This window comes from Trichomycterus rosablanca, chromosome 13 (genome assembly GCF_030014385.1).
Source record: "Trichomycterus rosablanca isolate fTriRos1 chromosome 13, fTriRos1.hap1, whole genome shotgun sequence".
NCBI classification, from domain to species: domain Eukaryota; kingdom Metazoa; phylum Chordata; class Actinopteri; order Siluriformes; family Trichomycteridae; genus Trichomycterus; species Trichomycterus rosablanca.
In genome coordinates, this window is record NC_086000.1 from 9,670,229 (window position 1) to 9,697,635 (window position 27,407).

The 27,407-nt window shown below is 42.2% G+C and overlaps 1 protein-coding gene across 3 annotated transcripts in view; it reads left to right on the top strand.

Moving 5' to 3' along the window:
- kidins220a (kinase D-interacting substrate 220a) overlaps window positions 1-27,407 on the top strand; it is a 103,261-nt gene that overhangs the window by 57,686 nt on the left and 18,168 nt on the right. For 2 of the 3 annotated variants that reach the window (XM_063008094.1, XM_063008095.1), the window contains exons 23-25: window positions 15,817-15,995; window positions 18,174-18,373; window positions 18,513-18,629. In XM_063008094.1, the coding sequence (XP_062864164.1) occupies window positions 15,817-15,995; window positions 18,174-18,373; window positions 18,513-18,629 (496 nt within the window). Of the gene's footprint in view, window positions 1-15,816; window positions 15,996-18,173; window positions 18,374-18,512; window positions 18,630-20,123; window positions 20,202-23,369; window positions 23,382-27,407 lie in introns of all 3 variants that reach the window. The other variant, XM_063008096.1, reaches the window with a different exon arrangement.

Genomic DNA, 27,407 nt, shown 5'->3' on the forward strand with positions numbered 1-27,407 from the left:
GGCACAACACGGTAACGTGTCAACTAACATCTTCCTCGTGCACCAAAAACGGTTAAATTGTCACTGACAAGCCCGAATCTACAAATAAATGACACCTTTATACTAACTAAAAATCAGTAATAATTTATTTATATTTGAAAAGAACTCTATTTGTTGCTCCGCATGCTGGGATTGCCTTTAGTGCTAATGAAGCATCGGATGCTCCCTTGTTATTCAGTCAAAATACCGTTCAAGATTTCGAATACATCGTATCGAATCTCAGCTCTGTTCATGGGTGCCGGGCCGGCATGAACAACGATTGGCTGTTGTTCACAGGGTGGGAAAAGCCGGACCAGGTTCCTAATAACTGGTGCAATTACGACCTCTGCTGGCTTGATTGATGGCGCCTGCACAGAGTTGGGGTCTGAGTTGCTGATCAGGGTGTGGTCCTCCAGGCACAAAGCCGATCCGTATATGAACTCGCCTTGCGCAGGTGAAAAGATGCAGCTGCACACGTACTGCACACGTGTCGGAGGGGACACGGAGTGTGTCGGTTGCGAGGCTCCTCGGTCAGCAGTGGAGGGTGTATCGGTAGAGGTGAAGCGTAACGCAATCAGGGTAATTGGATACGACCAGTTTAGGGGAGGAAATTGGGAAAAAAAGAGATTTTCAAATTTAAGGCACCTTACTAGGCAGCATTTTAAGGCATCTTAGAATTTGAACAGCCTTCGTAGAGAGCTTACTAGGTTTTCGAACAGACTCATTGTGTGCAGGTTTAAACTGATATACAAACCGTAGGTCTATTAAATAACAAAATCAGAAGTTGTTGAACCCCCCCCCCCCCCAGAATCTTTAGGTGTGAACACACACAGACACAACAGCAAATTAGTCTCATTATATGTAGAAACTTCAGGCTTTTTGATCTTATTTCCTCTCACGCTTTGTGGATGGCTCATTCATTCGGTGGACAATTGCTCCTCAGAACTGTGCCCTAAACGCCAGCTCTTAGAGCGATTTCTCCCAAACTTTTTAACTAACGGGACTTAAAATGAATCTGTGCAAGCAATTGGAGCTCATTACAGAGACTTAACTCGCGAGTACAGAAGCATTAAGATGACATACTGTTCATTCAGGATTACTTTAATTGGTTCAATTATTGTAATTTTGGTAGCAATTACTGTCAGAGATAGAAGTGCTTCTCTGAAGAACATTTTGTTGCATTCTCTTATTTTTTTTTTTTAGCCTAAAAGGTTTTAAACGGCGCTCAACAACAAAAGAGAACAGCTTTCTTTTTCAACACTTCTGAACTTCTGTACCCTTGCGTTAGACCTTGTTTTTGTGCTTTGTCTGTATTTTTCTCATATAATAGGCTTGTCTAACACATCTGAGACGTATTTTTTTGTTTTCTTAATTGTTATTGTTTTGTTTCTCCTTTATCTTGGTTTATTCTTTGTTAGATGTGATTCAGAGATCTGCCCAAATTTAACTTGGGAAAGCTTGATGTGTTAATGGTTGGCAATCAATGGTTTGTCTCAGGACCATAAGCTTATTGGACATTCAGTTCCAAAAGTACAGACATTAGTGTGAAGTTAGGGTGGCACGGTGGCTGGGTGGGGTCCGGGTCCTTTCTGTGTGGAGTCTGCATGTTCTCCCTGTGTCTGTGTGGGCTTCCTCCGGGTGTTATTGTCCATGACATGATTGTCCATGACTTTGATTGTTTGACTTTGAAAGCTTATGAACTGATGAATCTTGTGTAATGAGTTACTACCTGTAACCAAAGTGTGTGAAACATGACGTTAAAATCCTAATAACATTAAAATAAATAAATAGTGGTGTGAAGTTAACCCCTTCATCTATGTGGCATTAACAGTCTCCGCTTTTCTGTAAGGGCAAAAAGGCCAAAGGTGAGATCTTAGGCCTCTTCAGACTTTTCTCAAACAATACATACAATGGTAGAATAGTATACCAGATGAGTAACAACTATAGGCCACTCAGGTGGCGCAGCGGTAAAACACGCTAGCACACCAGAGCTGACATTTCGAACTCGTCGGTTTGAAACTCGGCTCTGCCATCCGGCTGGGCTGGGCAGTTTGTTCGACTGGCTTGTTATTCATACAGGGCAGGAAGCCGGATAGGGACCTCATAACTGATGCAATTACAACCTCTGCTGTCACAGAGTCAAGGGATACTGTGGTCAGGGTGTGGCTCTCCGTACACATAGCTGATCCGCATATGAACCCGTCTCGTGCAGGTGAAAAGATGCAGTCGGCTACTTCACACGTGTCGGAGGGGGCGTGTGAAAGTCTCGCTCACATCAATCAGAAGGGGGGATGAGCATCAGTAGAGAGGAAGCATAACGCAATCGGTTAATTGGATACGAATAGATTGGGAGGAAAATTGGGGAAAAAAAGTAACAACAATATTAGCGGTGCACTGATTTGGCAAAGTATGTAGACTGGTTGTATGTGGATTGTGACACATCCTCATCCATACTAATTCTTACAGCAGATTGATCAAAGCATACACTATGATTTGTGTAAATCCTGTTTATTCAAATTATCCTCCAGGCCATCCAAGGAGGATGGGGGTCCCTGCTGAGTCTGGTTCCTCTCAAGGTTTCTTCCTGTATTTTTTAATATATTTAGTTTTTATGCATTTTCTCCCCTTTTTCTCCCTTTTAGCACGTCCAATTGCCAGATTGCGTCATGCTTCCTCTCCACCAATGCCAATCCTCGCTCTGATTGAGGAGAACAAAGCTAACCCACGCCCCCTCCGACACGTGGGCAGCATGCCGTATGCATCTTATCACCTGCACTTTGATGAGTTCAGTGCAGCTCAGCGTTGTGTACGGAGAGGACACACCCTGAGGGCACTCTTTTCTCATCTCTGTGCAGGCGCCATCAATCAGCCAGCAGAGGTCGTAATTGCACCAGTCATGGGAGAGAGAGACCCCATCCGACTTAGTGCCACCCAATCGTTGTTCATGTGGCAGCTCAGCCTTTGCCGGTAGGCAGAGCTGAGATCCGATACGATGTATTCGAGATCCCAGCTCTGGTTCCAGCGTGTGTTTTTACCGCTGCTCCACCTGAGTGGCCTCTTCTTGTATTTTTAAGGAAGTTTTTCCTTGCCACTGTCGCCCTCGGCTTGCTCAACAGGGGTTTTTGGGTCTGTCGGTCCTGGATTCTGTAAAGTTGCTTTGAGACAATATCCATTATGTGCTATACAAATAAATTTGACTTACCTCGTGAACATTTTTACTAGCTGGTAAGCTTGCAAGTAGGCAGGTAGTTCAGACAATAGTTCTAGATTGGGGTGTTTCTGAACTGAACCCACACACATACACATTCTGAAGCTTCTTTTCCAGTCCTCCGAATGCTTTAAATGACCATAGACTAAACATGTTGTAGGCTTTCTTTAAATTAATGCTGTTTTGTGTTTCTGAACCTGCAAATAAACGTACACTAACAGTGCTGCCTTTATTTGTCAAGATTTACTACGTTCCACTGAATGGTTAGCTTGCTAAACAGCCTTTTATAAGCCATGATTTATTTTCCTGGGATGGAACAGAGTCCTCGGTTGGCGGAATGACCTCCAGATGGAGGAGATGAGCTGGAAAGTGAGAGTGAAATAGCAATACAAAGTGAGAGGCTGTGTGTTGAACAGAGGGAGACGAGGATGGATCTAACACTGGTTCGGTGCCATGCGGTGACTTGCGGTTTTCACTGGAGTAAAGAAATGGGGTTTTTTTTAACCAAGTTTTTTGCTGTGTCATGATGAGGAAAGTGGAAATAACCGAACAATAGAATTCTGTAGCCTGGAGCAGTCTGACTTTTAAAGAGTTCATTTAGAAATACTTTATGTGAGTTTGGAAATGTCACTGTCTGTCCCAGATGTGCCCGAAATATCCAGCCACCTGTAGTGATCGGCTGTTAAAGATGTACAAGTGGTTGTAGATGTGTATGAGTGTGTTGGAAGCAGATACAGCATCTCTAACCACATTTGTTTGTTTGTTTATTAGTATTTTAACGTCATGTTTTACACTTTTGGTTACATTCATGACAGGAACGGTAGTTACTCATTACACAAGATTCATCAGTTCACAAGGTTATATCGAACACAGTCCTGGTGTTTCTAATTCACCTCATTTGTATGTCTTTGGACTGTGGGAGGAAACCGGAGCTCCCGGAGTAAACCCACGCAGGCACGGGGAGAACATGCAAACTCCACACAGAAAGGACCCGGACCGCCCCACCTGGGGATCGAACCCAGGACCTTCTTGCTGTGAGGCGACAGTGCTACCGTGCCGCCCCTCTAACCACATACTATTACATTAAATAGTTTAATACTTAAAAATGTAGTAATTGAGACAGTTATTGGCTGAGACAGACAAATTTAAAAAGAAAATGTATGAGACGCAGTAGTTTACTTGGGGTAGTTTAAATGCAATACATTTTTGCAGCTGCAGTGCAACTTTATATTCACCCCACCATTTAATTTTCATAATGTACACAAGCAGTAATTAACATGTTTAACATGTGGTTTGAGGCAAATCTCTTGTTTAACTCATCACACCCAGGGTTTTGGAATGGGGTGTCCAACAAGCTCATGGTCAGGTGTCCATATACCAAATTATTCAGTCCTAGTTTGGTTTACTGGGTCCACTGAGTGTTTACCTGAGATTGGCTCAGTATTTTTCAGATGCAACAAATGCCTTGATCTAAAACATTGTCCAGATGTTGGACCTCTCATAGACACACTAAATATGTTCTTATACACCGATCAGGCATACCATTATGACCACCTCCTTGTTTCTACACTCACTGTCCATTTTATCAGCTCCACTTACCATATAGAAGCACTTTGTAGTTCTACAATTACTCACTGTAGTCCATCTGTTTCTCTGCATGCTTTGTTAGCCCCCTTTCACCCTGTTCTTCAATGGTCAGGACCCCCTCAAAGCAAGTATTATTTAGGTGGTGGATCATTCTCAGCACTGCAGTAACACTGACATGGTGGTGGTGTGTTAGTGTGTGTTGTGCTGGTATGAGTGGATAAAGCACATCAATGCTGCTGTCCACCAACCAAAAATATATCCAGTTAACAGCGCCCCGTGGGCGCCCCTGTGACAACTGATGAAGGTCTAGAAGATGACCAACTCAAACAGCAGCAATAGATGAGCGATCATCTCTGACTTTACATCTACAAGGTGGAGCAACTAGGTAGGAGTGTCTAATAGAGTGGACAGTGAGTGGACACGGTATATAAAAAAATCCACTCATACCAGCACAACACACACTAACACACCACCACCATGTCATTGTCACTGCAGTGCTGAGAATCACCCACCACCTAAATAATACCTGCTCTGTGGGGGTCCTGATTATTGAAGAACAGGGTGAAAGCAGGTTTAAAAAGTATGCAGCAAAATAGATGAACTACAGTCAGTAATTGTAGAACTACAAAGTGCTTCTATATGGCAAGTGGAGCTGATAAAATGGACAGTGAGTGTAGAAACAAGAAGACAAGGAGCTGGTCATAATGTTATGCCTGATCGGTGTATTACATTCTTAGTGTAGCTTAAAATTTCTTTTCAATTTGTTTTCCGCTGCTGGAGACTCCGGTTGTGTCCAATGAGGGTAATTTTGCCCGCCTTACACTCCCTCTAACGTGTGCACAGTCCACAGTTCTTATTCGCCCACACCTTTGGTGAATTCGAGCAGAGAGCCACGCCCTGATCTCCGGGCTCCTCCACTTCCTCTACTGGCGCCTTGGGCTACTAACAAGAGTCATTGCACAAGCGTTAAAGACCCCACCTACTTTTCAGTCCGGTATTTTCCCACCCGGCAGACTTAAATGGCCAATTCCGTCTGCTGCAGGCACTGGCAATCATGCCAGCTAGGGGGCGCCCAGCCGACTGGTAGCCGTGCTGAGTTTCATGTTAATTTAAACACACTCCTATGAATCGCTGGCCTTCATGGTACTGATTTTCTTGTCATCATAAATCTGAAATGTGTCCTTCGTGCCTCAGTGACTGCTGTGGAGTGGTTCATGAGTGACTCTTGAGACAAGGTGTATGAAGGTGCTAGTACTGTGCATAGATGAGGTTAACCATTCAATCTTGTTAGTCTTTATATTAACTCCTGGTTCTTCTAAGTATGATTTAGTTTTATTGGCTGTTTATAGCTTTACAGCATGTTCAATTGTTTAGTCATATACCGGCTGATTAGCTGATTATATTTGCATTTTAATCTGCCACGGGCAAATTGTTGATTTGCTAAAGACGGCCTTTCAGATAAAGGCACATGGGTTTGTACTTGTACAACTTGGTTAGGTTGATCAATTACCAGCATGTATCAGGAAAGAAGAAACTATTAGCACTTTGTGTGTGCTTTCAGAAATGCAAGTGCACTATTCAGAAGCCATTGCAGAAGAACCTGACACAGACAATCAGCATCCACGAGAAAGAATAGATGCGCTCAGGTGCCGCAGCAGTAGAACACGCAAGCACACCAGAGCTGACATCTCGAACTCATCGGTTCAAATCTCAGCTCTGCTGCCGCTCAGGTGGTGCAGCGGTAAAAAGACACGCTGCAACCAGAGCTGGATTCTGAGTACCTCGTATCGAATCCAGCTCTGCCTCACCGGTTCGAGGCTGAGCGGCTGTATGAGCAACGATTGGCCGGTTGCTCAGTTGGGGGGTGGGACAAAGAACCGTATGTGGGTCTCTCTCTGTCAGAATGCGATTACGACCTCTGCCGGCTGATTAGAGGCGCCTGCACAGAGATGAGGAAGAGTGCCCTTAGGGTGTGTCTCTCCGCATGCAACGCTAGGTGGCGCCAAACTCATCAATGTGCGGGTGGCAAAAATGCACCCGGCTGCTGCCCATGTTTCGGAGGGGATGTGGGTTAGCTTCGATCTCCTCGGTCAGGGCAGGGTTCGGCATAGACAGAGAGGAAGCGCGATGCAAATTGAACAATTGGATGTGCTAAAAGGGGGAGAAAAAGGAAAAAAAAAAAAATCTCAGCTCTGCTACCCGGTAAGCTGGGCACCTACATGAACAACGATTGGCTTGTTGTTCAGTATTTTACGGAGGGTGCCGGAGGGGGATTCCTCATAACTGGTGCGACTAATGCACAGAGGTGGGGAATAATGTGTGTTCAGGGTGTGTCTCTCCATACACAAAGCTGATCCACACATGAACGCACCTCATGTGGATACTGCACGTGTTCTGCACCTGGTCGTGGCTCTACTTGGTCAGAGTGGAGGTCAACATCAGTAGAGAGTAAGCGTAATACAATCAGGTTTGTTTGTTTGTTTATTAGGATTTTAACGTCATGTTTTACACTTTTGGTTTCATGACAGGAACGGTAGTTACTCATTACACAAGGTTCATCAGTTCACACAAGGTGATATCGAACACAGTCATGGACAATTTAGTGTCTCCAGTTCACCTCACTCGCATGTCTTTGGACTGTGGGAGGAAACCGGAGCTCCCGGAGGAAACCCACGCAGACACGGGGAGTACATGGAAACTCCACACAGAAAGGACCCGGACCGCGCCACCTGGGGATCGAACCCAGGACCTTCTTGCTGTGAGGCGACAGCGCTACCCACTTAGCCACCGTGCCGCCCTAACAATCAGGTAATCCTATATGACTAGATTGGGAGGAAAATTAGGGGGAAAATGCAAAAAAAAAGTCATTTTATGGAATCATTACTAAATATTCTAAAAGTACAGCCACTAAAGAAACTAAATGACCACCTCTACAACGGTCAATAAATACTGTACATAGTAAGTTGTGCAAAGCTGAATTTCATAGCAATGATGCCATTCAGTAACCTTTTGTATTGAAACTGGGTGCAAGGAGCAAAAAAATTAACTTCTGAGAAAAAACAGTCCAATAAGTCAATTTCTCCCATATTTCCTGCGTCGTGATGGCTGCCAACTGTCTGCTGCCAACTGTTGAGTGCGGTTAGGGATTTATTTTAGTATGGGCATCAGTCTAAAAGAAATCATTAGGTCAAATCATTAATTTGCAGGATTTCATAAGGAGCCAACAATTATGATGTGAATTTACAGGATACGAAGAAATCCATAACCATGGATGATAATACTCTGTCTAACAATACTAACACTGTGAACATCAGGAACAAGCGCCATGTATGACCTTCTGAGATTTATGGGAGCTTTATGGGAAGTTCTGGGGTGCAGACTGCAATCAATGTTTCCTTTCGTGCCTCTCCGGCTATGAATACATCTGAACTGGAAACAACTGAGACCGATGTTTCTTTATATGAAGTTTTGTTGGCTGTAACACTGCAGCCATAAACAAGTTTGCTCTTCTTGTTTGGTTAAATGTCTGCCAACTCCTCGCCCTTATGATTGTTGATGGACTTCTTCTGTTCCACATGCCAGCCTTCCAGTTTCTTCCCAAGTCCAGCTTCTGTTTAGACGCCATCCGGAGCCACGATTCACGATTTTAGAAGTTTTGACGACATTGATTTTTATTTTGACCCTCAATATATAAAAGCATGTCTAAGTGCTCTGTGGAAGTTTTACACGGTGATTGCATGAAAGGTTCTTGAACCGTACTTTCAAAGTCATGGCAGATTAAACGGTCATCCGGAGGGGAAGAAGTGGGACAATTATGCTCCTTTCTCACAGCTGCTGCTGTTTTGGGAGTTTTCCAAGAAAAAAAATAAAAGGACTAAAAGGGGTCAGAGTCAGGACTAATAAGCATTTGCAGAAACCCCGAAACCACAACATTTGAGACAACAAGAAGTAACTTTTTATACGTGATGCAATTCTGGTGATCCCAGTGCTCTCAGGAAAGATGACCGACGATTTCTTCGTTCATGTTCATACCTCTTCCAAAGCAGGCAAGATGACTAGTAATGTTAGAACAAAATACTTAATGTTTGGGCCATTTTTTGTCCACATTTACTGGAAAAAAGTAAAGTCTTTTTGATGTCTTAGTGCTTGGAGCCAATATAAATAAGATGAGACAGTATGATAGCAGTTTATGGGCGTATGACTAACTCACTGGACACAATGTTGCTTCACATAGCCTTTAGAATCGAGTCTGCAAAAGGAAGCATGTTGGACGAAAGTGGACCAACACATACAGTGTATCACAAAAGTGAGTACACCCCTCACATTTCTGCAGATATTTAAGTATATCTTTTCATGGGACAACACTGACAAAATGACACTTTGACACAATGAAAAGTAGTCTGTGTGCAGCTTATATAACAGTGTAAATTTATTCTTCCCTCAAAATAACTCAATATACAGCCATTAATGTCTAAACCACCGGCAACAAAAGTGAGTACACCCCTAAGAGACTACACCCCTAAATGTCCAAATTGAGCACTGCTTGTCATTTTCCCTCCAAAATGTCATGTGACTCGTTAGTGTTACTAGGTCTCAGGTGTGCATAGGGAGCAGGTGTGTTCAATTTAGTAGTACAGCTCTCACACTCTCTCATACTGGTCACTGAAGGTTCCAACATGGCACCTCATGGCAAAGAACTCTCTGAGGATCTTAAAAGACGAATTGTTGCGCTACAAGAAGATGGCCAAGGCTACAAGAAGATTGCCAACACCCTGAAACTGAGCTGCAGCACAGTGGCCAAGATCATTCAGCGTTTTAAAAGAGCAGGGTCCACTCAGAACAGACCTCGCGTTGGTCGTCCAAAGAAGCTGAGTGCAAGTGCTCAGCGTCACATCCAACTGCTGTCTTTGAAAGATAGGCGCAGGAGTGCTGTCAGCATTGCTGCAGAGATTGAAAAGGTGGGGGGTCAGCCTGTCAGTGCTCAGACCATACGCCGCACACTACATCAAATTGGTCTGCATGGCTGTCACCCCAGAAGGAAGCCTCTTCTGAAGTCTCTACACAAGAAAGCCCGCAAACAGTTTGCTGAAGACATGTCAACAAAGGACATGGATTACTGGAACCATGTCCTATGGTCTGATGAGACCAAGATTAATTTGTTTGGTTCAGATGGTCTCAAGCATGTGTGGCGGCAATCAGGTGAGGAGTACAAAGATAAGTGTGTCATGCCTACAGTCAAGCATGGTGGTGGGAATGCCATGGTCTGGGGCTGCATGAGTGCAGCAGGTGTTGGGGAGTTACATTTCATTGAGGGACACATGAACTCCAATATGTACTGTGAAATACTGAAGCAGAGCATGATCCCCTCCCTCCGGAAACTGGGTCGCAGGGCAGTGTTCCAGCATGATAATGACCCCAAACACACCTCTAAGACGACCACTGCTTTATTGAAGAGGCTGAGGGTAAAGGTGATGGACTGGCCAAGCATGTCTCCAGACCTAAACCCAATAGAACATCTTTGGGGCATCCTCAAGCGGAAGGTGGAGGAGCGCAAAGTCTCGAATATCCGCCAGCTCCGTGATGTCGTCATGGAGGAGTGGAAAAGCATTCCAGTGGCAACCTGTGAAGCTCTGGTAAACTCCATGCCCAGGAGAGTTAAGGCAGTTCTGGGAAATAATGGTGGCCACACAAAATATTGACACTTCAGGAACTTTCACTAAGGGGTGTACTCACTTTTGTTGCCGGTGGTTTAGACATTAATGGCTGTATATTGAGTTATTTTGAGGGAAGAATAAATTTACACTGTTATATAAGCTGCACACAGACTACTTTTCATTGTGTCAAAGTGTCATTTTGTCAGTGTTGTCCCATGAAAAGATATACTTAAATATCTGCAGAAATGTGAGGGGTGTACTCACTTTTGTGATACACTGTATCTGTTGAGAAGAAGATTGCTAAGTAGTGGTGACTAACCACCCATATGTCCGACCAACAAACATACCCCTTCTCGTCCCCTCTCCCACCAATCCCTATTTACGCCGGTCTGGCTGCTGTCAGTTCAAGCTGTTGAAATAAGACGTGTTTATGGGTGCGTATGCCGTTTTGGTCAGCGTGTTGTGCTTGGACGCAGCCAAAGTCAGGACGTTTGCTGGCCTTTGTGCCACGCCAGATAAAATATGAAGCTATTATGGAAGTTTTTAGTTCTGTACAACAGCCTGTGCAGTGTTGAAGTGCTGCATTCGGGTCATGATTTTTATTCCGTAAACAAACCAGTGACTAATGTGATTTGAAGTTATTATAATAAACTAATTATGCTGGGACACAGTTAAATACACATATTCAAATTTGTCATCCATAATGTAGGCGAAACCAGCAATTGTTAATTGATAGTTGATTATTTTTACTCTCTTTTATTTATGTTTCATTTAACAAGTTGTCATATCCTGGACTATTAGGTGCTGTAGTAGTCTAATGTGTTAGCCCACTGGTCGATATCTCAACAGTGTGTATCTCCATACACTGTGCGGCTCTCGGTGAGACTCCAACTCTAGGCAAGTGAAACGAAGCAGCCGGTAACTGGGAGTGTGAAAGGGCAGGGATGTGTAAAGGTGGAAAGTTACAACTGGTGAACTGGAATATCCTGATCTAAGCTCTAGGTATCAGCCATTATCATTCATATAAAACATTCAAATTTGCTTTAGCTTATTTAACACAAAACATAAACAGTGAAACTGACCCAGGAACATTTCTGCACTGACCATTCTCATAAATACCAGTAAATTGGGATATTAAAATTTAAAGGGACTTTCTTCATGAGACTCAAGCTTTAAAAAATTAGTAAGAACTATGTGGGAAGTTTAATCTTTTGAATGGAAAAACATGACTTTGTTTTTGTGTTCAGGTAAAAGAGCATTTGGACCTTGGTGGGCTTCTTATATTTTAGTAGTTCAGTGTGAATAAGATAATACTCATCATTTAAACACGGAATATGTGAATGTTTTTAAAAGATCTGTCTTTTATTGGAACATATTAAATCGCACGCCCTTAAACACTTCCTTAAAAACAGACTAGTCAGTGTCTTGTCATACCAGTGTGTGTTGGGTGGGGGGTTGTGTTCGGGGGCAGTCTTGTGACAGAGGAAGTCTCTTGAGATGTTCCAGTCATTGGCTCCTGTTTGTCTGGGAGTGAGCATACACACATGGATAGTCCCACACACATATAAACAAGCCCAGCTGGACTTCATGACAGGCACAAGCAACCAGTTATGTCTGATCTAGTGCGTGGGAAATTCACCAAATCTTATTCCCTTACCCACACCACGTACGCCCTTCTGCTTTGCCTCTGCTTTATCCTTATACAGCAGTCATTTAGTTTCTCTCCTCTCTCTCTCTCTGGTATACAGCAATCAATACTTTGGCTCTTGTTCTTGCATAGAGTCCACCTGCACCCTGTTTGTTGTGTGGTGTTCACCCAGCATCCACTACTGATCCACTGACCCTAAAGCTTATGGTACACTACACAAAAAAAAATCCAGCTGCTCCAGCTTCCTGCGTCAACCAAGTAAGGATACCCAGAACAAACCAGGCACTCCGTCGGCTAGCGCAGCCTGGGCTCAAATGTGTGACCCGATCTGAAAAGAGCTGTCATCTTCCGCAAAGCCAGCTTGGTTCCCAGAAAAATATGAAGAGTGTCGGCATTTGCACTGGCGAAAAACCGCAGATGAATGCCATTTAGGAGAAACCAGTGTGTCAGTAATTTGCACCTCCATGCCCCCTCTGTTGGCTATAAATGGCACATCCCAATCTCCACATTAGGTGGACCTGTTGCAGTAGTTATGCGAAAAGGGATGACCAAGGGGCTGTGGACATTTGAGAGCAGGTTCACCTGTCTGTCTTCTTAAAACATAGTATAAACAGTCTAACAAACAGTATTAGTAATGTTTTACAGGGTGCATATCATGATTCAGCATGACATATTTGGGTATAACATTAAACATTTAACAGTATCAGGCTAAATGGACATATCTATAATAATATATAATATAATATATAATAAATAGTAGATTATTTACATAGTCAGCGACCACTTTATTAGGCTTACCTATTTTGTGTTGGCCATTTTATGAGCTACACCAAGCATACACATGCACTTTGTGGATATATCATTTTAATATGGTAATGACTGATAGTTGTACTGATCTTCCTACCATTGACACTACAGTGTTTGAAAATCCCAACAACACTGCTGCACCTAATACATTCATACCAGTATAACACACAGTAATACACCAAAGAGGATTCACTTCAGAACATACCACCTTACAAAGTACATAAGTTGAAGGATCTGCTGGTAGTGTCCTGGTAGCAGATACAATAGAGGGTGGTGGTAGCTCAGTGGTTAAGGTACTGGACTAGTGATCAGAAAGTTGCTGGTTCAATCCCTACCACTGCCAAGTGTCTGCTGTTGCCCCTTTGAGCAAGGCTCTTAACCCTCAATTACTTGCACTGGATTCAGTAACAAGTATAAAGTATACCTAAGCAACCCACTTATGGAGACCATGTCCTGGTGTCTAGCCTATTTGGTGCTTGGTCCTAATGCTGTAGCTCATTAATGTATCAATACATAGTGCAAAAGGTACATTACCATGAAAACATTGTAATCAATTATTTTTTCTAAGCAGGCTTGACATTTAGAGGCTAGATGCTAGACGCTACACATACTCCAGTAGCTCTCCACTGGTGTTTAATAGCCTGTACCGTTTTCAGGCCTCGTGATCTCCTCCAGTCTGTTTTCCCCAGCCCTCTTCATCTGTGCACCATGACTACTGAGCTTCATTATGCTCCCCTCAAATCCGATTACTTACTCACTGCTGTTAGAGCATGCTAAGTGGGGAGCTTACCCTGTACGAGGTAAAGTTTGAGCCTGTTAGTAAAAAAGAGAAGGGAAATACCACCAGAGCTCACGCTCTCTTTACAGAGAGGCAGAAAGATGGAGAGATAGTGGATGAAATATGGTGTGTGCAGAATTTCTGCATTCAGCAGTAACAAATCTCGAGATGGATCTGATAACTCCCACACCTAGGTTCCACCAGGGAAGCGACTGAGCTAAAACCACTGCGGTTTGTTGTGCTCTAAGCTACTCAAACAGAGGCCAGCAGCGCACATTCAAGCAGAATAGCCAAACATGAGTTCGCTCAGGTTGCCAGATGAGTGTGAAGTACTTTATTGTAGCTTTTTGAACTTGTACTCCTAAAAAATCTTAACAGCCAGCGCTTTTGTCGAGGTTCCCAAAAGTACTTGAGTTTAATAAACATCTGCTATTTAATATTATTTTCATGTCATTTTATGTTGTACCACTGGCCACAAACAATAAGGGTAATGGTCAAATCAAGTGGTGGCCAAAATAACAGAAACAAAGTAACAAATGAAGGACAAAACATCCACAGCCCCCCAACTGAGAAAGGTTATAGACAAGGTTATTGAGGTTCTCAAAAGTACTTGAGTTTAATAAACATTTCCTATTCAATATTATTTCCATGTCATTTTATGTCAGGGTTATGGCGGGTCCTGCTTCCAATCAATGGGCACAATGCAATAACACACCAAACATAATACTAATCAGCTGTCCATTTACCATTTAACACCTCATAGCATAATGTTGTCAGAATGGTTGTGATGTTTAGAGTTATATATGGCAGACAGTTAACCTAGCGGTTAAGGTACTGGACTAGTAATCCGAAGGTTGCTGGTTCAAGCCCCACCACTGCCAGGTTGCCACTGTTGGGCCCTTAACCCTCAATTGCTTAGACAGTATACTGTCATAGTACTGTAAGTCTGTTTTGGATAAAAGCGTCTGCTAAATGCTAAAAATGTAAATGTAAATGTAAAAATATATATAGTTCATGAGAGGCTTTATTGTCATTTCAGCTATATACAAGTACATATTAAAACAAAACGTTTCTCCAGGACCAGGGTGCAACATAGAACAAATGGTGCAATATAAATACAGCTAAAAAAGGATAGATTTCATCTATTTACATTTTAAGAGTGTAATGTAAAAGTGTAATGTAATTTTTAATGTAATTAAAGATAAGAATATTGATGATTTTCTATTGCCACTTTATTTCCCAACAGTCTAAAATCAATCCCCACTACTGTGCCAGTTTGATTAACAGATTGCTGTCCATAACTTTTCCAGTGAAATTGTAAATGATTATTCACATTTAATTAAAATATTTGTAAATTAATTGTTCAGACTGGATTGCTTTGTTTATTATTAGGACTTGAACGGCTAATCAAAGCAGAAATCTGGACAAATTGTGTAAGGTGTTTGTATTTAGATAGATGGATGGATGGATGGATGGATGGATGGATGGATGGATGGATAGATAGATGGATAGATGGATAGATAGATAGATAGATAGATAGAAGCAGTAGTATAGATTATAACCAAGACATACAGTATGTGTATGTATATAATATATACAATATATGTCGCTTATAATCTATACTACTGCTTCTATCTTCTATCGATCTATATATTATATTTTATTTAACATATAAAAACATCAAACTTGTTAGATAGTGAATTTACATTTCCCATCACTACAGATGAAATAGTGGTGTTGTAGCTCCATTGCTTTGCCATTTGCTTAGCTTTTAGCTTAATGCCAGCTCTGATACCCAAGTCTTAGTTCCTCCGGGATATGGTGGACGGTGCCGGCATTCCATTCGATCTTTCTCCAGAGAGTAGTTGTTCCCTTACAAAAACTGTTCTTGCTCTTGTGAAGATGGTTGATCAATACTAGAAGTATTGCTGTCTGATAACAGCAAGAAAAAGTGACACAAACACAAAAAAAAACCCACTATAAAAGTACAGGAGCTACTGGAGAGGCTGCTGCTCACAATGGCGTCTAGTGTGGAAAAAAAAACAGTTATACATTTAACATTAACATTATACAGTTAATTATTTATACATGTCCGTACTGTGCTCTCTGGTTGCAGGATATCCAAGAACATCCCCACCACCAAAGATGTGGAACCCCTGCTGGAGATCGATGGAGACATTCGCAGCTTTGAGGTGTTCCTGTCCTCCCGAACCCCTGTGCTGACGGCCCATGATGTCGAGATGTTTCTGCCTTGCACTGTCAACTTGGACCCCAAACTTAGGGAGATCATAGCAGGTATATACCTACCCTAGTACTTGTTAAAACAATATACACCGATCAGCCGTAATATTAAAACCACCTCCTTGTTTCTACACTCACTGTCCATTTTAAAAGCTTCACTTACCATATAGAAGCACTTTGTAGCTCTACAGTCCATCTGTTTCTCTGCATGCTTTGTTAGCCCCCTTTCATGCTCTTCTTCAATGGTCAGGACCCCCACAGGACCACCACAGAGCAGATATTATTAAGGTGGTGGATCATTCTCAGCACTGGAGTGACAATGACATGGTGGTAGTATGAGTGGATCAGACAAAGCAGCGCTTCTGGAGTTTTTAAATACTGTGTCCACGCACTCTCCACTCTATTAGACACTCCTACCTAGTTGGTCCACCTTGTAGATGTAAAGTTAGAGACGATCGCTCATCTATTGCTGCTGTTTGAGTCGATCATCTTCTAGACCTTCATCAGTGGTCACAGAACGCTGCCCACGGGCGCTGTTGGCTACATTTATTTTTTGGATAGTGGACTATTCTCAGTCCAGCAGGGACGGTGAGGTGTTTAAAAACTCCAGCAGCATTGCTGTGTCTTATCCACTCATACCAGCACAACACACACTAACACACCACCACCATGTCAGTATCACTGCAGTGCCGAGAATGATCCACCACACAAATAATACCTGCTCTGTAGTGGTCCTGGGAGAGTCCTGACCATTGAAGAACAGCATGAAAGGGGGCTAACAAAGCATGCAGAGAAACAGATGGACTACAGTCAGTAACTGTAGAACTACAAAGTTCTCCTATATGGTAAGTGGAGCTGATAAAATGGACAGTGAGTGTAGAAACAAGGAGGTGGTTTTAATGTTATGGCTGATCTGTGTAGCTACTTAAGTGATGTTTTTAATGGCTTAGATTTTATTTCTACTAATTGATCCCATTAAGAAGTGATAGATTTCCTGTGTTAACCATTAATGATGATCCGTGTTGACAAGAACTGTAAATAATTCCCATATTCAGCTGTGAGTTTATAACAAGGTCTTTATTGTGCTCACATCAGGATGTGAAACCCCCTTATTCTGGGTTTCTGGAAATGTTTCTTTTCTTAAACTGAAACAATTTACTATATATCATTACTGTGCACATGAATAAATGGTGTTAGAATTTTTTGGCACATTGTACTGGTATTCTGCCGGACCTTTTGGGGTAGACTAATGGTTTGAGATCCAGTCTGGAGATTTTTTTGTCCTTTCTCACACAGGAGTAAAAACGATGTACAACTTCAAATCAGAAAAAGTTTGGTGTGCAATAAAAGCCCTATGTTAACCATGTCTAGAAGCAGCGTTAAGTTCTCTGGGCTCTGAGGCATCTAGGATGGACCATCACACAGTGTAAACGTGTACTATGGTCAGGTGAATCAGTATTCCAGACCTTTTGTGCTTTATTTGGCTAATCAAAACTGAGAGCAATATTCTGCGGCCACAACTTTTACACATGCAGCCTTAATACAGTAATTCACCGGGTTGCACCTGTTCACACATATTTACATTTAAAGTCAAAATACAAACATACATTGCGAGACTTGTATGTCATTTTAATGGGACGGGTCGCACCTCGCCACTGAGGTGCCAAATGTATCCCTGTGCCTATGACACTTGAAAACAAACTCAATTTGCAAGATGCTTAACCAAGCGAAACAGGTAATGGGCATATCAAGTGGTAGCCAAAATAACAGAAACAGAGTAACAAATGAAAGACAAAACATCCATAGCCCCCCAGCAGAGAAATGGTATAAAAAAGGGATGCGCAGAAATGAAAACTGATTGTCACAATAAGTGTGCACAAGCAGCACGCTTCACCAACTTGAGCAGCTTGCGCTCACTATAGGACCAAATTAATTAATGCTTAAAGAGGTGCAGGTGACTGTTAAGAGAAACTGTCAGGTCAATTATCTGCACCTCCATGCCCCCTCTGCCTTCCATAAAAGGCAATGCAGATGGGCATGATTCTGTAACTCAGTCTCCACAGCAAATGGGCCTGTGACAGTCATAGCATTTTAATCATTTCTGCAACTGTTCTCTTTCTACATTTAAAAGACTGAAAGTGTTTGGACTCTAGAGTGTTTATATACTTAATCACTACTTGGTCAATAACTAGGGAATTCTCTAGTAATGTAACTTTTGTTTCTCTTACTCAGATGTGCGTGATGCCCGTAAGCAGATGCACCTCGGTGGAGTGAGCTATCCCACCATGCCTTTGCAGGAGGCTCCGGCGAGACCACACTCAGCGTTTGGGCAGGGCACCGCAGCCTGCTCTCCCAATACGTCCTTCCCTGCACAGTCTCACAGTAGCTACTTTAGTGGCCTCACTGGCCCACAACACCCATTTTACAACCGGGTAAGGCACACACACAACCAGCTTCTGCCTCAGTGTGGTCAAAATGTCTTTGTTTACCCCTATAAGTGTATTTATTTGGTTTGTGTATATTGTTGTCATTTGTTCATGGTCTGAACATTATTTCTCCTTTACTCTATAGCCTTATTTTCCTCCTCATGTTTATCATGTGCCCCGCAATTACCCCGGCAATCCACTACATGCCCCCAACCGCCCTTCCTCTAAACTGGCCTTTCAAAAGGACGTCAGCTCTGGACTCGTAAGTACACATACAACCATTGCATTTGTGACCCTTACATACAGTATAAATAGTTTATTCGTAACTCAGTCCTACATTGGGAGTCACTGGCTAAACATTGTCGCAACTATCCAGCTTTGCCTTACAGGTCCGATAATAATATAAAAGTCATGAATAACATGTTCATTCTTCTGGATTTAAAGAATGCCATACCCAAATTATTGCCATGTTATTTTACAACCTGTAATGTAAACAGTAGATTACATAAAATGATTTGATTTAAACTCCTATGTATGTGGATAAGAGAGTTTAAGAAAATGTATCTACTTTAATATCAGAAAGTATTCAGACCTCTTGACTTTTTACACACTCTGTGTTGTGATTTAAAATTCTTACCAGTCAATCTACACTTAATCGACCACAATTACAAAAAGAAGTGATTGCATCTACTGAGTGAATTAAAAATGTAAAAAACAAAAAACTAAATCTCTCATACACAATACAAATTGAGACCCTTAGATGTGGAACTCCAAATTGGGGTCAGGTGGATCCCGTTTTAAGTATGTGTCTAGAACTCAGTTGGAGTTCACCCGGTGTGATTTGATTTCATTGATAATAGTTTGGAAAAGCGCACTTGGGTCTATAAGAGCCCACAATTTACCCTGCATCGTCAGGACAAAAACCAACTCATGAAGTCCAAGGAACTGTCTGTGAATCCTTGCTTGCGGCGAGTCATAATTCATGGCAAGGATATGTGAAGAGACATGAAGATGGCCATTCACAGATGCTTAACATTCAATCTGACCAAGTCTAAGAGGACCTATCATGATCAGAATGGGATGAACTGGCGAATCCAGACATGCAAAGCTTGTAGAGCCATATAAAGAGCCAAAGAAGACTGACAGCTGTGGGTGGGTAGCACTGTTGCCTCAAAGCAAGAAGGTCCTGGGTTCGATCCCCAGGCGGTGCGGTCCGGGTCCTTTCTGTGCGAAGTTTGCATGTTCTCCCCGTGTCTGCGTGGGTTTCCTGCGGGAGCTCCGGTTTCCTCCCACAGTCCAAAAACATGCAGTTAAGGTTAATTGGAGACACTGAATTGCCCTATAGGTGAATGTGTGTGTGTGTATGTGTGTGTGTATGTGTTGGCCCTGCGATGGACTGGCGCCCCATCCAGGGTGTTACTCTGTGTCTTGCGCCCGTTGAAAAGCCGGGATAGGCTCCAGCACCCCCCAGCGTGACCCTAATTGGATAAGCGGTTAAGAAAGTAAGTGAGATTTCCACTTTTAATTTTTTAAAAACTAAAAACATATTGCATATTTTCATATTGTCATTATGGAGGATTTAATGTAGACTGATGGGTGAAAAAGGCAAAAAGACCCTTTTAAAATCAAATTTACAATTCAAGTCAAGAGGTCTGAATACAGTCTGAACCCGCTGTGTATTTCCATTTCTTGACCTTTACTGTCTTTGTCCTCTGATTCTCCTTAACCCATATTTTGACCATCGCTTCTTTGTCAGGGTGTTATAATAGAAGATGCCTTCGAGCACATTCCCTCTCCTACCTCCCTTTTTATGGTACCCTTTAAGTGTGACTCTGTGTGTCTGTGTATGCTACAAGCCAAATGTTTGGAAGCAGTGAATTGTTTAATGAAGGAGCAGTTTGTAATTTTGACCTCTTTACAAAGCAGAGCACTATAGGGCCCTACCTAATTCACGGCCATGAAAATCGTGCCACGGACCATAAAATGAGCCTTTTCGCATGTAATATGCAATTTGGTTAGGGTTTCATATTTGAGACCGTAGCTGGATGTTCTAGGTTTATATTAAACTATTAAGGTAGGCTGTGCTGTGTATTGTAGCTTCCGTTTATTCTATCATTTAATTTATGAGTGTTTTTTAATAACTGCCATGAAATGTGACACTTTTCTTTAAAAATCCTTAAAATCTGTTTTAATTAAGCATATTTTCCCATTAATTTAGTAGGGCCCTGACTATAGCATATGTATATATGCTGGTGTGGCTGCTTGTGTATGGGACCTATTCTTCACCGGGTCAGGAGAGTGGTAGTCCTATAAATAGATAAATAGGTATAGTCCACAGGGTATATAATATTTGTATGTTCAGTTTCTAAAGTATTACAGTATTACAATATTACAGTAATTTTTTGGATTAATTACTTTATTATTGTTAACGGGCTAAGCAACCATGCTTATATGACTCAGGGTTATAATGAGCCATTTTTGTTGTTTTTTCTTAGTCAGAGGTTAGATATTCTGAGCTCTGACCTTTGGACAAACGCGTCACTCACTCACCAACTTTCCCACATGTATACAGCAGCTAAATAATTAATTCCTGTTTGAGCTGTGTATGAACAAAACTGGATTATTGCTCTCCAGTGATAAAAAAAAAAAAAAATATATATATATATATATATATTCCACAACTGAAATGACCAGCACCAACAGTCAAGTTGAGACCTGAAACTGTGCTGAATGAGCAAGATCATAAAGTCTTTGTACCACATGGCATAACCTCAGCAAAGTTGTGGCAAAATGGAAAACAGCTCTGATTGTCATTGTCCAACCAAAAAGGTCCCCCTAAACATCAGTTAAACATTTTCTGTGACATCATTGTCATTCCATCCGTGCTGTTTCCACTGGTGTTGTGTCCCGGCTCTTCTCACAATGTTTGTTGATAAAAAAAAAAAGATCAGATCTCTGTGTCCACATATGCATAGTTCCTTTGGCAAATATAATAACATCTTTTAAATCATTTAAATATATTTCTCAACCCATCTAGTGGGCATAATTGGCAGTGCCTGCAGCAGACATGATTCTGCTAGGGCGGGATAACCGGACTATGTAGGTGGGGTCTATAAAACGCTGTGTAAGGACCCTGATTGGCAGATAGAGAGACGCCTGTGCAGAACGCATGGGTGAAATGGGTTCCGCTAAGGGCTGTGCGCGGGTCGGAAGAGGCGTGAGCAGCAATATACCCACCTCGACTGCAATTAGGGATCCCCCAGCAGCGGAAGACAAATTGACTACTCTAAATTGGGAAAAAATGCATAAATAATTAGAAAGAAATGTATTTCTCAACCAAGCACATGTACAGTCGATAAAGACTAGGTCATCTTTTCTATTAAAAAAATCCACATTGTTAATTAAATGAATCAAACATCAGTGGGATGTTTGATTCTGAAAGCAAATATTGGTATGGCAGAACGACTGTCAGATTTTAAGACTCGCGTTACCTTTTTAGCATTAGTTCTGGCAGCTAGCTGTGTAAACTAGATGTTAAAGACATTTTATGTTGTGCTGCTTGATGCTGAATATTCAGTCACCTGCTTCCACTCTTTTGGCCTCTGTTGAATGTAAGATGGAATACTGTCCATGTGCACGTGCATCGCGACTGCCTCTTGCTCACACACACACATGCACACACAATTTCTGATTTAATAACACTTCCGCTTGCATGGTATGCTGAGCAGTTACGGGTTTGCCATGTCTGTAATTCACAATTCACGTTTGCTTCTTCTCTTTTGTTTCATTTAGTTTAAGGGCTGTGTTCTAATCCATACAGGTTCATTAGACCATGTGTTTTACTGCATTTTTTAGATTCAAGTGTATACAGCAGGAGTCCATTCCAATCCAATTTACAAAGAGCCTGGCTGCTGGTATTCATAAAAACAACACTTTAATAAATATTTTATTCATTGGTTTTGGACTTTAATTTACTGATAAACATTATTAAGCTTCAGGCTGATTGAAAACCTGCAGCCACACTTTCTGCATAGAACTGAGCACCCCTGATATATATACAGTGTATCACAAAAGTGAGTACACCCCTCTCATTTCTGCAGATATTTAAGTATATCTTTTCATGGGACAACACTGACAAAATGACACTTTGACACAATGAAAAGTAGTCTGTGTGCAGCTTATATAACAGTGTAAATTTATTCTTCCCTCAAAATAACTCAATATACAGCCATTAATGTCTAAACCACCGGCAACAAAAGTGAGTACACCCCTAAGAGACTACACCCCTAAATGTCCAAATTGAGCACTGCTTGTCATTTTCCCTCCAAAATGTCATGTGATTTGTTAGTGTTACTAGGTCTCAGGTGTGCATAGGGAGCAGGTGTGTTCAATTTAGTAGTACAGCTCTCACACTCTCTCATACTGGTCACTGAAAGTTCCAACATGGCACCTCATGGCAAAGAACTCTCTGAGGATCTTAAAAGACGAATTGTTGCGCTACATGAAGATGGCCAAGGCTACAAGAAGATTGCCAACACCCTGAAACTGAGCTGCAGCACAGTGGCCAAGATCATCCAGCGTTTTAAAAGAGCAGGGTCCACTCAGAACAGACCTCGCGTTGGTCGTCCAAAGAAGCTGAGTGCACGTGCTCAGCGTCACATCCAACTGCTGTCTTTGAAAGATAGGCGCAGGAGTGCTGTCAGCATTGCTGCAGAGATTGAAAAGGTGGGGGGTCAGCCTGTCAGTGCTCAGACCATACGCCGCACACTACATCAAATTGGTCTGCATGGCTGTCACCCCAGAAGGAAGCCTCTTCTGAAGTCTCTACACAAGAAAGCCCGCAAACAGTTTGCTGAAGACATGTCAACAAAGGACATGGATTACTGGAACCATGTCCTATGGTCTGATGAGACCAAGATTAATTTGTTTGGTTCAGATGGTCTCAAGCATGTGTGGCGGCAATCAGGTGAGGAGTACAAAGATAAGTGTGTCATGCCTACAGTCAAGCATGGTGGTGGGAATGCCATGGTCTGGGGCTGCATGAGTGCAGCAGGTGTTGGGGAGTTACATTTCATTGAGGGACACATGAACTCCAATATGTACTGTGAAATACTGAAGCAGAGCATGATCCCCTCCCTCCGGAAACTGGGTCGCAGGGCAGTGTTCCAGCATGATAATGACCCCAAACACACCTCTAAGACGACCACTGCTTTATTGAAGAGGCTGAGGGTAAAGGTGATGGACTGGCCAAGCATGTCTCCAGACCTAAACCCAATAGAACATCTTTGGGGCATCCTCAAGCGGAAGGTGGAGGAGCGCAAAGTCTCGAATATCCGCCAGCTCCGTGATGTCGTCATGGAGGAGTGGAAAAGCATTCCAGTGGCAACCTGTGAAGCTCTGGTAAACTCCATGCCCAGGAGAGTTAAGGCAGTTCTGGGAAATAATTGTGGCCACACAAAATATTGACACTTCAGGAACTTTCACTAAGGGGTGTACTCACTTTTGTTGCCGGTGGTTTAGACATTAATGGCTGTATATTGAGTTATTTTGAGGGAAGAACAAATTTACACTGTTATATAAGCTGCACACAGACTACTTTTCATTGTGTCAAAGTGTCATTTTGTCAGTGTTGTCCCATGAAAAGATATACTTAAATATCTGCAGAAATGTGAGGGGTGTACTCACTTTTGTGATACACTGTATATATATATACAGTGTATCACAAAAGTGAGTACACCCCTCACATTTCTGCAGATATTTAAGTATATCTTTTCATGGGACAACACTGACAAAATGACACTTTGACACAATGAAAAGTAGTCTGTGTGCAGCTTATATAACAGTGTAAATTTATTCTTCCCTCAAAATAACTCAATATACAGCCATTAATGTCTAAACCACCGGCAACAAAAGTGAGTACACCCCTTAGTGAAAGTTCCTGAAGTGTCAATATTTTGTGTGGCCACCATTATTTCCCAGAACTGCCTTAACTCTCCTGGGCATGGAGTTTACCAGAGCTTCACAGGTTGCCACTGGAATGCTTTTCCACTCCTCCATGACGACATCACGGAGCTGGCGGATATTCGAGACTTTGCGCTCCTCCACCTTCCACTTGAGGATGCCCCAAAGATGTTCTATTGGGTTTAGGTCTGGAGACATGCTTGGCCAGTCCATCACCTTTACCCACAGCCTCTTCAATAAAGCAGTGGTCGTCTTAGAGGTGTGTTTGGGGTCATTATCATGCTGGAACACTGCCCTGCGACCCAGTTTCCGGAGGGAGGGGATCATGCTCTGCTTCAGTATTTCACAGTACATATTGGAGTTCATGTGTCCCTCAATGAAATGTAACTCCCCAACACCTGCTGCACTCATGCAGCCCCAGACCATGGCATTCCCACCACCATGCTTGACTGTAGGCATGACACACTTATCTTTGTACTCCTCACCTGATTGCCGCCACACATGCTTGAGACCATCTGAACCAAACAAATTAATCTTGGTCTCATCAGACCATAGGACATGGTTCCAGTAATCCATGTCCTTTGTTGACATGTCTTCAGCAAACTGTTTGCGGGCTTTCTTGTGTAGAGACTTCAGAAGAGGCTTCCTTCTGGGGTGACAGCCATGCAGACCAATTTGATGTAGTGTGCGGCATATGGTCTGAGCACTGACAGGCTGACCCCCCACCTTTTCAATCTCTGCAGCAATGCTGACAGCACTCCTGCGCCTATCTTTCAAAGACAGCAGTTGGATGTGACGCTGAGCACGTGCACTCAGCTTCTTTGGACGACCAACGCGAGGTCTGTTCTGAGTGGACCCTGCTCTTTTAAAACGCTGGATGATCTTGGCCACTGTGCTGCAGCTCAGTTTCAGGGTGTTGGCAATCTTCTTGTAGCCTTGGCCATCTTCATGTAGCGCAACAATTCGTCTTTTAAGATCCTCAGAGAGTTCTTTGCCATGAGGTGCCATGTTGGAACTTTCAGTGACCAGTATGAGAGAGTGTGAGAGCTGTACTACTAAATGGAACACACCTGCTCCCTATGCACACCTGAGACCTAGTAACACTAACAAATCACATGACATTTTGGAGGGAAAATGACAAGCAGTGCTCAATTTGGACATTTAGGGGTGTAGTCTCTTAGGGGTGTACTTACTTTTGTTGCCGGTGGTTTAGACGTTAATGGCTGTATATTGAGTTATTTTGAGGGAAGAATAAATTTACACTGTTATATAAGCTGCACACAGACTACTTTTCATTGTGTCAAAGTGTCATTTTGTCAGTGTTGTCCCATGAAAAGATATACTTAAATATCTGCAGAAATGTGAGGGGTGTACTCACTTTTGTGATACACTGTATATATATATATACAGTATATATACATATATATACAGTATATATATATATATATATATATATATATATATATATATATATATATATATATATATATATATATATATATGCCTAATATACAGCCACGTGATTATAGAAGGCGATGAAAGGCTATATTATGCACTTCACAATATCCATCTAAATATTTATCCCCCTATATATCTAATATTGAGCTCGGTGGGTAGTACTGTCGCCTCACAGCAAGAAGGTCCTGGGTTTGATCCCCAGGTGAGGCAGTCTTTCTGTGTGGAGTTTGCATGTTTTCCCCGTGTCCGTGTGGGTTTCCTTCGGGAGCTCCGGTTTCCTCCCACAGTCCAAAGACATGCAAGTGAGGTGAATTGGAGATACAAAATTGTCCATGACTGTGTTCGATATAATCTTGTGAACTGATGAACCTTGTGTAATGAGTAACTACCGTGTCTGTCATGAATGTAACCGAAGTGTAAAACATGACGTTAAAATTCTAATAAACAAACAAACATATATCTAATATCCCCCTATACACTCTGGTAATGAGGGCCTCACCCAGTAGCAGATTCTTACAAAGTGACCTAGCATGTACGGTGATTACAGCATGCTTTCTGTATTTCTCAGTGGCAATGTCTTGCCACGTCTGTGGAATCACTGGGGCTATGGCTGTATCCGTAATTGTATACTTAAACAGTACGTACTAAATTGGAGGCAGTGCGCACTGCTCGGCCAGTAAAGCAGTAAGCCCTTCAGTATGCACGCAACCACGGACGTACTACGTTCGCCATCTTACCAATGTCACGTGATGCATGACGTCACATCGCCACAGTTATAACAATTTTAAAACTAGACAAAATTAATTCTGTGATAACGTTACTGAGGGTTGTACGCAATCATAACATTTGTAATTTTTGTCTTACTTACGGTCGACTCTCGGCTTTCCGCCATCTATCAGCTCCAGTTGAATTATGGGATGTCATATGCAGTATGCCATCCAGGTACTGTTCACGTACTGTTTAATGAATACTACGTATTCAGACGCACGATTGAGTTCAGGTGTTTTAGCTACACACATTCCTAACAGTTGTATAAAATCAATCCCATTTTGTGGCAACAGCTTTAGAAAGGTCATTTCAGGTTCTAGCCTGAATGTGCACAACATAAGGTCAATGAAGACATGAAGTTTGGTGTCGATGAACTTCAATGGCCTGCCTTGTGTACAAATTTAAACAGACACAGTTCAAAATCTTGTAAAATGCCTTTCCATAAAAGTAAAAGCTATTAAAGCTGCTTGAGGGCGGGGTGGGGGCAACGTTTATCTTAATGCCCATGGTTTTGAAATGGGATGTCCAGCAAGCTTACAGTCTGGTGTCCACATACCTTTGGCCATATAGTGTATGTGCACTTAGGGATGGAACTTAAGGATGTTTAATTGCACTGTACAGTGTTGTAAAATGAAATACATGATTAGTCTCTGTCTAATTTGCTCTATGTGTTGAATGTATTACTTAATAATATTGAATCTGTCAGTATGATAGATTTGCAATAAAATGGGTAATTTGAAAGGGGGCAATTACTTTTTACAACACTGCATGTTCTGTAAGATGATGTAATCATGTCTGTGTATATCCCAAGTTGGCTAATAGCACTCTTGAGATTTTAACTTGAATCTTGAAG